The 13,551-nt window shown below is 36.9% G+C and overlaps 1 protein-coding gene and 1 long non-coding RNA gene across 3 annotated transcripts in view; one reads left to right on the top strand and one right to left on the bottom strand.

The window, feature by feature from the left end:
- The window catches only part of ZNF287 (zinc finger protein 287), a 17,904-nt gene extending 6,890 nt beyond the window's left edge, over positions 1-11,014 (top strand). Inside the window, exons 6-7 of one of the 2 annotated variants that reach the window (XM_014542899.1) lie at positions 9,237-9,795; positions 10,216-11,014. In XM_014542899.1, the coding sequence (XP_014398385.1) occupies positions 9,237-9,795; positions 10,216-10,807 (1,151 nt within the window). In that variant the 3' untranslated portion in view covers positions 10,808-11,014. Of the gene's footprint in view, positions 1-9,236 lie in introns of both variants that reach the window. The other variant, XM_005870205.2, reaches the window with a different exon arrangement.
- A 779-nt stretch (positions 11,015-11,793) lies between these two features.
- On the bottom strand, positions 11,794-13,026 carry LOC106726773. Its single transcript, XR_001362875.1, has 2 exons — positions 12,143-13,026; positions 11,794-11,908 (listed from the first exon to the last, which is right to left on the bottom strand). It is a non-coding gene; the product is annotated as an uncharacterized LOC106726773 (long non-coding RNA).
- Between the last annotated feature and the right edge of the window lie 525 nt (positions 13,027-13,551).

Here is a 13,551-nt window from a genome sequence, read left to right as displayed (position 1 = left end):
TTCCATCTTTTAGTTGTATTTTTGAAGTGGTTGTTCGAGGCAGCAAACTCCGGCGTTAACCTATGCCGCCATCTTGGTTCGGCATCTATTTTTTATTTTCTAAGTATTTAAGAAGACAATTTATTCACAAGATCATGTTTTTAATATATAAAATATATTTTTAATTTAAAGTATTTTATTGATTTTTAGAGAGAGAGGAAGAGAGAGAGAAACATTGATTTGTTGTTCCACTTATTCATGCATTCATCGGTTGATTCTTGTATGTGCCCTGAACAAGGATCGAACCCACAGCCTTGGCATATTGGGATGATGCTCTAACCAACTGAACTACCCAGCCAGGGCCATTTTAAAATTTTATACAAAGCCAAACAAAAGTCTCGCACTTGTACCACATTCACCCAGTTCACCTAGTTCCTACATCTCCCTAACACACAACCACTGTTACTAGTTTTTAGTTTATTCTTTAAGGCATTTATTTTGTTTTGTTTGCATATAAAGTCAATGTGAAAATATTTTTCTCCATTTTCTAATATAAATGGTAACATACTTTACACGTAGTAATGTACTTTGCTTTTATTATTTAAAAGCATAGCTTGATGAGTGTTCCAAATGGGTATGTAAAGAGCTTAAATACCTGCATCCAATTTTATTGTGTCTTTCCTATTTTATTGAAACTGTTCCCTGTTGATGGACTTTTTGGTGGTTCCCATTCCTTTCTTCCTTCCTTTATTTTGAAAGATTTCAAACCAGTGAAGTTGTAGGAATAGTACATTGAACACCTATATATTTTTTATCTGGAATCACCATTTATCATCATTCAGCCACTTTTGCCTTATTTTTTATTGATTTCAGAGAGCTGAAGGGAGAGAGAAAGTTAGAAACTTCAATGAAGAGAGAGAATCATCAATTGGCTGCCTCTGGCATCCTCCCCCACCTCCCCAGGGATTGAACCTGCAACGTGGACATGTGTTCTGACTGAGAATCAAAACCGTAACCTCCTGGTTCATGGGTCGACACTCAACCACTGAGCAACACCAGTTTTTCCATTGATTTTTAGAGAGAGTAGAAGGGAGTGGAGAGAGAGAGAGAACATCGATGTGAGAGAGACACTTTGATTGTTTGCCTCCCGCACACTCCCTGACTGGGCTGGGGATGAACCTGCTACCCATATATATGCCCTTGACTGGGAATGGAACCTGCGACCTTTTCATGTGTGAGCCGATGCTCTAACCATGGAGCACACTGGCCAGGGCTGCCTTATCTCTTTACATGTACACACACATACTTTGCTTTTACACTGAACCATTTGAAAGTTAGTTGCAAGTATCATATCATCTCACCCCTAAATGTTTCAATATATATCTTCTAAGAACATGGACATTCTACATAAGTACAACACCATTGTCTCCAAATGTTTAATATTTAAATAATAATGTTATCTAATTGATAGTCAAATACTTAGATTTCTCTAGCTGTCCCAAAATATCATTTATAGATGATTTTCTCCCCAGTTCAGGATCTAGTCAGAAATCACATGTTCCACTTGGTTATCAATGTTTTAGTCCCTCTTATTTTATCTTATTTCTTTTTTTTAATATGTTTTTTATTGATGTCAGAGAGAGGGAGAGGGAGAGAAAAGCATCAATGATGAGAGAATCATCGAGATTGGCTGCCTCTTGCACGCCCTCTACTGGGGATCAAGCCCACAACCCAGGCACATGCCCTGACCAGGAATTGAACTGTCACCTCCTAGTTAAAGCCACACTGCCCAAGCTCTTAGTCCCTTTTAATCTAGAACTGTTCCCCAGCCTTTTCTTCCTTCCTTCCCTCCCTCCCTCCCTTCCTTCCTTCCTTTTCTTCCTTTTCTTCCTTTCTTCCTTTCTTCCTTTTCCTTTAATCTTTCATGATGCTGACTTTTTTTGAAGGATCCAGGCCAGGTTTGTTTGTTTGTTTGTTTTTGTTTGTTTTGGTTTTTTTTAATATATTTTATTGATTTTTTTACAGAGAGGAAGGGAGAGAGATAGAGAGTTAGAAACATCGATGAGAGAGAAACATCGATCAGCTGCCTCCTGCACATCTCCCACTGGGGATGTGCTTGCAACCCAGGTACATCCCCTTGACCGGAATCGAACCCGGGACCCTTCAGTCCGCAGGCCGACGCTCTATCCACTGAGCCAAACCGGTTTCGGCTGTTTGTTTTTTAATAACCCACATTTGCTTGATTATTCCTCATGATTAGATTCTGATTAGATAATTTTGCCAAGAATACTTTATAGGTATGGACTTCCCATTGCATTTCCTCAAAAGGCATATAATGTAATTTTATCTCATTATTGATGATAGTTTGGTTAAGGTGAGTTCAGGATCTTCCAACATCACCATCTTGGACTACCTCAATGGCAGCCTTTCAAACTAGTGTCCTTTTGAGATATCACTATTACTTTTTGAGCATTTCCTTGCTTTCTGGCACAAGATATTCTTTATGCTCACCTTGGGCCTACCTTAGACCTGTAATTTCTCTAAGGAACTGAAAATAGTGCTTAGAAACTAGGATTTGGGCAGTATGTGGACTCACTACTATGGGGTATTGTTGCTTCTCAATCTGTTCAGTAGATATGTGTATGTATTATGTATCTAGTTTCAGGGTTTGTTTGATTTTTTTTACTCATGAATTTATACTGATAACTCTAATTCCATTTTATATTTTCCCATATTCCATTGTGTATTTCCTTTCCCATACAATGAATAACCTGGTTCCCAACAATGTCTGTATATTTACCCATTTGCTGTATCATAATAAACACAAAAATGGTTTGGGAATATCAATATCATACAATAACAAACTATCTAGGTTCAGAGTTTCTTCAAAGTCCTTTTTGTCCTTATATATTCCACTGAGGCTATACAGAATACTTGGCTCAAAAGTTACTTGAATTCTTCCTCCTAGCTATCTATATATATAAAAGGCTAATATGCTAAATGTCCATCCAGGTAATGACATCACATAGCAACGCCCGGCTTCCTCTTCGTAGCGACTAGCCTCCTTGTAGTTTCTTCAGCCCAGGAACACGGCTTGCTTTAAAGCCAGGTGTAAACATTTCACACTAACCAAATGTCTGTGAAGTGTTTTCCCATGCCTCATCTCATTTGATCCTCACAGAAGTCCTGGAGTAGGTAGATAGGAGACTTGGTGGAATCGTATTTTCATTAACTGGAAAATGGAGATTTAGAAAGCTTAGAAACTGACCAGACTGAAAAGAAGTAAGATTTTCAGGACCTTAAAAATGACTTCAGGTTTTCTCACTGCACAGAATATAGTCAAACACTGCTGCAGTTACATTATTTTACCCTTTGTTCTCCCTGCGTGATCTACGATAATCTGCTTCATGTTGATATTTACTGCTGTGTTGCTGACAATTACCTGAAAGAGAAGTTGGGGGTGCTTCACTGGGCTGGAAAAAAGTTTAGCTAAATCAGAAAGCAGGTCCAATTAAGCAAGTTTATTCTATATCTATAAAAGGCTAAGTTGACTCGTGCATGCACGATACATATAAAGCTCTCACTGGTGCCAGTCGCACGCATGTGCTTCCATCTGTCATTGTTGATCGTGAATTTGGTTGACACTTCTACTAGTATTATAGAGAAAGGGCGAATATTAGAGAAATATTAAAATATTTCTTCTAATTAGTTTGCTTTCAGTGTGCACAAATTCATGCACCTGGCCACTAGTCATAAGATACTAGTATACAGCTAAGTTTGTTTGATTCTGTTTGTGCTCAGTTTTAGTATTTTCTTGTTTTTTTATTTTTTTCTTAAACTGTACATTTTTGAGTATATAAAAATATTAACATGGTTCAGAACTCAAAACTATGTGGAAAGGTATACACTCTCCAGTGTCACCCCAATAAAGTCAATAAAAGGGAAAAAAATTAAAAATTTTGAAAAAAGAAAGATATACACTCTTATTTCTTCTGCCCTGTTCCCATCCATTCCCTGTAGTTAAACATGTTCAGTTGTTTCTGATTTGTCCTTTTGATGTTTCTCTTTGCAGAAATCATAAATATAGTCATATCTCCTTTTGTACACTAAAGGAGTACTCTATATTCTGTTTGCATTTTGCTTTTCTAATTTTTTAAGACACTGACTTCTAGTGTGTCTACCAATATTGACGCTGCACTACAGCATTACAGTAAATTAAACAATAGTGACACTACCTTAGAGTAACTTGATTCACTTTTTTAAACTTTATCTGATTTGATTTTTTTTTTAATCTGGTCATTAGGTATTTTAAGGGTCACACTAATTGAAAAGCTTGTTCTTCTCATAATTTATGGCTTTATTTGCCTTGGCAGAATGACATAAAATATGCCAGTAGCACACTAAGTCCTTTGGGGAATGATTTCAGCACACTCTAAACAATGAGAAAACATACATGGCATAATGGAAATAAGCCTGAACTAGAGTCAGGATAGACTTCTGAGTGGTACTGTCCCTCTGGAAGCACTTTAAGTTGACTTCTCAGCATGGTCTTTCAGATGATTCAGGTAGCATAAATTAGGGTAAAGCCACAAAAGGGAGCAGTTTATGGTCATGTATTTTGAGAGTAGTTTTTTCCTGCTAAAAAACAAGACTGAAAAAGGCAAATTCCTTTTTGTATTTTGTAGAGGTGAGGTGTTTTTTTCGATTTTGCTTGTTTTCTAGCCTGTCCTTATATAGAGTGTAATACAGAGTATAGACTCTGTCAGCCTTCCCTCCTAAAGCTTAGGGTTGGGCCCTAGGCTTTTTCTTCTGGTCCCTGAGCCCCTTGCACCCTCAAAGTAGAATCTTAAGGGTCATCAACAGGATTGAGGATCTGTCACAAGCAGCCAACTTGAGCTCTTGCTGATTTCCTATCTTCTTGTCTTTACTAGATTTTTGGCATCTGAAGATTTTGTTTTCTTACCATCTCAGTGATATATAATAAGTTGAACCTTTGATAGGATATCTAATCAATCATCATACCTAATAATAGACAAACATGTAAATTGACCGTACCTTCGCTATGCTAACCAGCTAATCAGGAGAGTATGCAAATTAACCCAACAAAGATGGCAGTTAATTTGCATACGTAGGCTCCAAGCGGCGGAGTGAAGCCTGACGGCCCCGGGGCTGGCTCCAGCTGGAGCCTGGCCAGAGCGAAGGCCTGGGTCCCGGGTGCCAGAGGCAAACCGGTGCCAGCAGCCAAGGGAAGGGAAGGCCTATTGCATGAATCTCTTCGTGCAACAGGCCTCTAGTATTTTAGGAAAGAGAAACTTTGATAATTCACAAATAGAGTAGTAGTATTTATTGGTCTTCAAAGCCAGTCTTGTCTCAGAACTTGTATAGTTTTTTTTTTTTATTTACACAGGACCTAGCCATTCTTTAAGGTTCAACTCAAATCATGCCTCCTTCCATCCCCAAAGCTTTCCTTGATTACCTGAGTCAACACTGATCTCTTCTATTAGAGCTGTACCATTGTTTGGCCCTATTGACCAATAGATATTTATTACTTCAAATCAATTCATTCTGGTTAGTTATATACACATCTTTAAGCTCTGCTTAATTATCTCAAGTTCTGAACTTGCAATAAATTGATTGGTTTAAAAATGTGTGCTTTAGCAGTGGTTCTCAACCTTCTGGCCCTTTAAATACAGTTCCTCATATTGTGACCCCCAACCATAAAATTATTTTCGTTGCTACTTCATAACTGTAATGTTGCTACTGTTATGAATCGTAATGTAGATATCTGATATGCAGGATGGTCTTAGGCGACCCCTGTGAAAGGGTCGTTCGACCGCCAAAGGGTCACAACCCACAGGTTGAGAACCGCTGCTTTAGAGTAGCAATTCCTTCATGGTCATCATTCAGACTTGTTACTTTAAGCTTGTTAATTATAACCTTTAGTATTTCCTTTTCGGGTATATGAAATAGTCATCATAGATGCATTCTGATTACATAGAAGTTAAACTCAGCTTCTGGTATTATCTCATTGTGTATTGTGTGTGTGTGCACACATGCACACTCACATGTTTACCTACACAGTCCATTAACATTCTCATTTTGTTTCTTTTGGGGGTGGGGGGAAAGTAACAAATCTGTTTTGAGGAAGTTGTTTTAAATTTTTTTTCTATAAAAGTAATAGAACTACATTTCTAGTGCTAAACAGCAATAAAAGGCATAGCCAATTAAATATTAGAAAATATTTTTGGAAAACCTATAATTTCATTATTAGCATTTTGGTATTATTTCTCTACGAGTTTTCATGCTAGTTATGATACTGCTTTTTTTATTTAACCTTAGTCCTAACCATTTTCTAGTATCAACTCTGATTTTTTAATTGAAATCAAAGTAATAAAAATAGTTTGTAAATTCAAGCAGCACAAGAAAGCCAAATGAGATATGTCTCCCTCCTCTCACCCATTACTAAGACCTTTTCCCCTTAGATTATCACTATAGTGTATAATGTGTATAAATGTATGTGTATATTTATTTATAAGATATGTAACATATCTTTACACAGGTAGGTTCTTGCTCTACATACTGTTATATACCTACCTCTTTTTTTGCTTAATAATATGCCCTTTACACCTTTTTATATTAATGTACATAGACCTACCTAATTACTTTTATCAGTTATCAATACTCCATATCCCCTGTGCTAGCTACTCCTTTATTGATGGTTGATTCCATGGAATGAATATATTTGTGGTTATTACACTTTGATCTGCATCTTAGAAAGTTTCTGAACTATTCAGTATTATTTTTGCTACATTATAAATTCCATATTTAATTATTTCATTAAATAATTCTTAATGTTTGTAAGTTATGTTTCCCACCTGATCTCAAAGGAGAAAGGTACTGTAACTTAAATCTGTTTTAAACTATCATAATGGAAACATAATAGACATCAACAAATACAGGCATACCTCACTTTTGTGCTTCACTTTATGCACTTCACAGATACTAAACATTTTACAAATTGAAGGTAAGACCTTCCACCAGCAAAAAGATTACAACTTTCTTAAGGCTCAGATTATGCTTAGCATTTTTTAACGATAAGTGTTTTTTAACTAAGGTAGGTACATTTTTTAGACATCAGATATTGCACACTTAATAGGCTACAGTATAATATAAACATAACTTTGATATGCCTGAGAAACCAAAAAATTCATGTGACTCACTTTATTGTGATATTTGCTTTATTGCGGTGGTGTGGAACCAAACCCACAATATCTCCAAGCTATGTCTAGACATATTTGATTGTTTTGCAGGCAGGTTTGGGGTCAGAGTTTTTTGTTGGGTGTGTGTGTGTGTGTGTGTGTGTGTGTGTGTGTATGCGCGCACGCGCATTTTCATTTGGGTCCACCTTTTTACAAGTTACTGTCTTATCAATTCAGGTGAGTGGCCACCATGTCCAGTCTTCGGCCATTTTTTGAAGGAAATGTAAAAAAAGCATAAGTTAGTTCCAGAGTTAACAACTAGGTTGGAAATATAAGTAACACACAAAATTGTGAAATAAAAATGTAAGGCCAAGTTTTGTCATGGCCCCACATTATATGAGGTTGAGCCATATGAAACTGCTAATATTCAGCCATATTGACCTACAAAAAAAGACAATTTTATATGTGGGTTTTGTTAATCCTCACCCGAGGATGTTTTTATTGGTTTTTTAGAGAGAGGCAGGGAAAGAGAGAGACAAACATTGATTGGTTGCCTCCCATGTGCACCTTGATCTGAGATCAAACCTGCAGCCTAGGTATGTGCCCTGATCAGAATCAAACCCACAAACTTTTGGTGTACAGGACGATGCTCCAACCAACTGAGCCACCTGGCCAGGGGAAGACAGTTTTATGAGTCAGCCTAATCTGTACTTGGGACTCTAAGAAGGAGAGAAAAACGAGCTTTTTTAATAGATGGAGTAGGTATCATAAGAGAAGGCTTAGAGTCTAGAATTAGCATAGCATCTATAGAAGATTATGAAGAAGTATTTTAAGTTATGTGAATAACTTTGAACTTTAAGTTAAACTGAATATGAAGTGTGGTAGAATAGAAAAGGTTTGAATATTTTGGGACTACATGCCAAGTTGGGGGTATTTTGAACTTTTTTCTCTCTCTTTAACTTCTATCCTTTATTCCACTGGTCCTCAAACTTTCATGTGCATCAAAACAACCTGGTGGGCTGCTAAAAAAACAGATGGTTCAGCCTCACTTCCAAAGTCTCTCATTCAGTATGTCTGGGTGGGGTGCAATAATTTAACGTATTCCCAGGTGATAGTGATGCTTAGCCTCCAGCCTAGGAGCTGTACTTTTTTTTTAAGTTTTTTTGTTGTTGTTATAATTACTTACTGATTTTAGAAAGAGACAGACATAAGTTTGCTTTGGGATCCATTCATGAATTCATTGATTAACTCTTGTATGTACCCTGATCAGGGATCAAACCCACAACCCTGGAGTATTGGGACAATGCTCCAGCCAACTGAGCTACCCGGCCAGGGCTGGGAACTGTACTTTTGAGAGCTGTTGTTTAAGGCTATAGGAGAGTTAGTAGACATATTTAAGTATGAAAAGCACCATGAAATTGCTTTGATAATATGTAGGATTATGCAGAGTAGATTGGAAGGAGTTATGATAGCATGTTTACTTTATGAAGCCATTATATAAATTAGATAATCCTATAAAATAAAACCCTAATATGCAAATCGACCGAATGGCAGAACGACCGGTCACTATGACACGCACTGACCACGCAGGAGCTGCTCCCAGGCCAGCCAAGGCAGGCGCAGTGGGAACAGCTGCTCAGAGGGCGGGTCCAGTGGGTTCACAGCCGTTCAGCTGACCAGGATGAGGGTCACTCCCACAGCGGGCAGATCCCCGCAGGCCACAACCCCACAAATTCTGTGCACTGGGCCTCTAGTTATAAATAAATACACAATTAAAGCCATCCCAAGTTATCCTACATGGTATTATCCACTATATTCACTTCTCTTAGCTGTCACCTGACCTAACCTATTTTATTTACTCTGTGCCCATGTTGAATAGTGAGGAACCTCTCCATTTGCAGTTTAGTCTTCTGTTTTTCTGCCCTTTTATTCTCCTTTCCCAAGCTTTAAGAACCATGTTATGAGGTTGTCCGAGCCATAGTTTTTTAAGCATTTTATTCACATTCATTATATTGCTTCTATTTTGACAGTTTCCTTTTTATATTCTTTTTATTTCAGGATGGGAAACAGAAGCCCAAGATTGTAATCCAGTTAAAAATATTCCTGGGTACACAACAGATGGAACCCAGACCATCAAATTGGAAGAACCTTATGACTATGGTGACAGATTAGAGAGGCAAACACCAGATACCTTCATGAAAATTCCCACTAATGAAAGGAATTTCAGTTTGAAGTCAGTTTTTTCACAAGAAGATGATCCTACAGGAGAGTATCTTAGTAAATATGATATATATGGAAATCATTTTGAAAAACATTCAAACCTAATTATACAGTTTGATACCCATTCAGATAATAAGACATATACATATGACGAAAGCATGGCAACCTTCAATCATATCTCATATGGTATTGTACACAGGAAATTTTATCCTGGAGAAAAGCCTTATAAATGTAATGTGTGTGGGAAAAAGTTTAGGAAATACCCATCCTACGTGAAACACCAAAGCACCCATACCAAAGAGAAATCTTATGAATGTGAAGAATGTGGGAAAGAGTTTAGGCACCTCTCATCCCTTATTGCACATCAGAGAATGCATACTGGAGAAAAACCATATGAATGCCACCAGTGTGGTAAAGCCTTCAGCCAGCGAGCACACCTTACTATACATCAGAGAATTCATACCGGAGAGAAACCATATAAGTGTGATGACTGTGGGAAAGACTTTAGTCAGCGTGCACACCTTACTATACATCAAAGGACACATACTGGAGAGAAACCATATAAATGCTTGGAGTGCGGTAAAACCTTCAGCCACAGTTCATCACTGATTAATCATCAGAGAGTTCATACTGGAGAAAAACCTTATATATGCAACGAATGTGGGAAAACTTTCAGTCAGAGTACACACCTTCTTCAACATCAAAAAATACATACTGGAAAGAAACCGTATAAATGCAATGAGTGTTGGAAAGTATTTAGTCAGAGTACTTACCTTATTCGACATCAAAGAATTCATTCTGGAGAGAAGTGTTATAAATGTAATGAATGTGGAAAAGCCTTTGCTCATTCCTCAACTCTTATTCAACATCAAACTACTCACACTGGAGAGAAAGCCTATATATGTAAAATATGTGGGAAAGCCTTCAGCCAGAGTGCAAACCTTACTCAACATCATAGAACACATACTGGAGAGAAACCATATAAATGCACTGTGTGTGGGAAAGCATTCAGCCAGAGTGTACACCTTACTCAACATCATAGGATTCATAATGGAGAAAAACCCTTTAAATGCAACATATGTGGGAAAGCATATAGACAGGGTGCAAACCTTACTCAACATCAAAGAATTCATACTGGAGAGAAACCCTATAAATGTAATGTATGTGGGAAAGCTTTTATTTATTCCTCATCACTTAATCAACATCATAGAACTCATACTGGAGAAAGACCTTATAAATGTAATGAATGTGATAAAGATTTTAGCCAGAGAACATGCCTTATTCAACACCAGAGAATTCACACAGGAGAGAAGCCCTATGCATGCCGTATATGTGGTAAAACCTTCACTCAGAGTACAAACCTTATTCAGCATCAGCGTGTTCATACAGGTACCAAACATCGTAATTAATGGATATGAAGACTTTAGGTGTTACAACTTAATTATTTAAATTTCATTTTGTACTCTCTCTCTGTGTTAACACATTCAGAAGAAGTGCAATATATGTTAGATACCACTGAGCAGAAGTATCAATTGGTACTGTGGATATAATCTATTTAAATTTAATGTGAAATTTGAGAAGAAAACTTCACTTCTTTTTTAATTAATTTTTTAGAGAGAGAAGGAGGGAGAGGGATAGAGATAGAAACATCAATGAGAGAGAAACTTCATCGATCAGGTGCCTCCTGCACGCCCCCTACTGGGGATCCAGCGCAAAACCCAGGCATGTTCCCTCATCAGGAATCCAACAATGACCTGGTTCATAGGTTGATGCTCAACCACTGAGCCATACCAGCCAGGCATTCCTTCACTTCTTAACTTTTACTTGATTTATTCCAGAAAGAAACCCTGTGAAAGTAAGAGTATTCAAAAATCTGTAACTCACCAACTCTTACTGTATTTCAAGTACTTTTTAATGAGGCCTTGTGAATGTAACTTGTGAAAGCTTCCATCAAGCAGAGATTTCACAGAAGAGAGTAGTCCTGGGATAATAGAAAAGCTGTTTAGTAGGCTTTTAGTTCTTCCCAGCTTTGAAGCCTTAAATATGTAAAAGGTCCCTCTCCCCCTTTTTACTTCCCTTTTCCTATTATGCCATAACTGCCATGTTTGGGGGAGAAATTTGAAAGTATCTTAAAGATTTCTATGTGACCACTGTTTAATTATACTTTCCTTAAATACTTAAATATTAAGGAAGAGAACCTTAGTGAAAGATTATAGGATAGAGAAACTAATGTGTATATAACCCTTAGACATGTACAAATTCAATTTAGTTAAACAGACAAAAATTAAACAAACACCCAAGCTTAAAATAATCTTTAAAACAGCCGTAGTTTCACTAAGTTTTGACATCTGTCATCCTGTAGAAAAAAAAAATAAGAATAGTTCCATTTTTTTTCACCTGCCTCCTAGTTTTATAACTTAAGGGTACTCTGTGATGTTTTACTTTAGAAAGTCCATTTCTTTCCTTGAAATACATGTTTTTTGAGTGCCTACTGTGCTCAGGGCCCAAACCTTTTTTTTTTAAATATATTTTATTGATTTTTTACAGAGAGGAAGGGAGAGAGATAGAGAGTTAGAAACATAGATGAGAGAGAAACATCGATCAGCTGCCTCCTGCACATCTCCCACTGGGGATGTGCCCGCAACCCAGGTACATGCCCTTGACCGGAATTGAACCTGGGACCTTTCAGTCCGCAGGCCGACGCTCTATCCACTGAGCCAAACCGGTTTCGGGAGGGCCCAAACTTCTTAAATTGGATCCTTTCAGGGCTTCCTGCAGTACTTTGCTGCAATTCACTGCTAAATGAAGCAACCAAAAGCTTTCTAAAGTGATGAAAGGTTAAAGTAAGAACATGAGCTTAACTAGTACGTAATAGGATGAGCATAAGAAACCTAAAATGGGTTGCCAAAGTTGACCACATATCCTAAAGCAAGGAAGTAATAAAATATAATGTGAGGAAAAACCAGTAATGGAAAATGGATATGAGTTTAGTGCCAAAAGGAAAAAAATCAAGATGAAGACAACAGTGAGGAAAGTGAACATATAGGTAACTTAACACAAACTGTTACTTAACTTGGTTTACCTTAGGAAAAAAACTGATTAATAAAAAACAAAATTCATCCTGTTGTTTGTAAGAAGAAAGTAAAAATGAAATTATTGACTTTAAAGGAATAATTAGAATTCATTTTCCTTCATATAGATATAGATAAGTATACTCTTCAAATTCAGGGGGGAAATTCATTGAAAAAAAAGCATTGATGCAGAAGCTATCATCGATGCAGTAATCATTAAACAATAATAACTGAGTCAGAGCCCTAAACAATATAAAAGGAAAACTGGCAGAAATGCAAATAGCAATAGGTAAAAATATTATTGCATTTAATATCCACAGCATTCCACTGTCAGAATATAAGACCATATTGTGAAAGCTGAGATTTCATCTTGCTCTTGTTTCTTCAGTGCCTTGCATATAGCAGGTGGTCAATATCTGTTAGTTGAATGAATAAGTAGATGAGTAATAAGGTAGACTTAACTGATGGAGTGAAATTGGTAGAATTTTTGGTGCGTACATGAAAGATTTAACAAATACTGGTCATTGATTGGTTAACTACTTAAAAATGAAGAAACAGAATCCTATGAAAGATTTAACAAATACTGGTCATTGATTGGTTAATTAAGAACTACTTAAAAATGAAGAAACAGAATCCCGAGATATTAATAATGGGGATTGTTAATATGTCCTAAGAAAGTATGAGACATATTTGCACAGGAAGTTTTTCTGAGCTAGATGAGGAAAAACTGATATAAATTCTGGCACCATAAATATCAATTTAAACGTGTGTTGACCCACGTGGCTTCATTTGGACATGACTATATATACATCCTACAAACAAGTGCAGAAGGAAAGACATCTTCAAGGCTTTCTTTTTGAGTGTTTTCTTCAAGAAGTTGTTGCTTTTTCTTGCCTGTCATTCATTACCCTGATGTTATGGAATTGCCTTTCACAAATTATAAATTATCTCCAGGTTGTATAATACTCAAATTATGCTTATGCCAGTGATTAGATTAAAAATAACCATTGTACTTCATATGCAATTTTTATACTGCCACTTTATACCTTACACACCATTTTTCTCCTGGAATGAATGTGTGG

The sequence above is a fragment of the Myotis brandtii genome, unplaced genomic scaffold (genome assembly GCF_000412655.1).
Source record: "Myotis brandtii unplaced genomic scaffold, ASM41265v1 scaffold314, whole genome shotgun sequence".
Taxonomy (NCBI): Eukaryota; Metazoa; Chordata; class Mammalia; order Chiroptera; family Vespertilionidae; genus Myotis; species Myotis brandtii.
The sequence above is the reverse complement of the archived record's forward strand: the minus strand, read 5'-3'. Positions and strand labels throughout refer to the sequence as shown.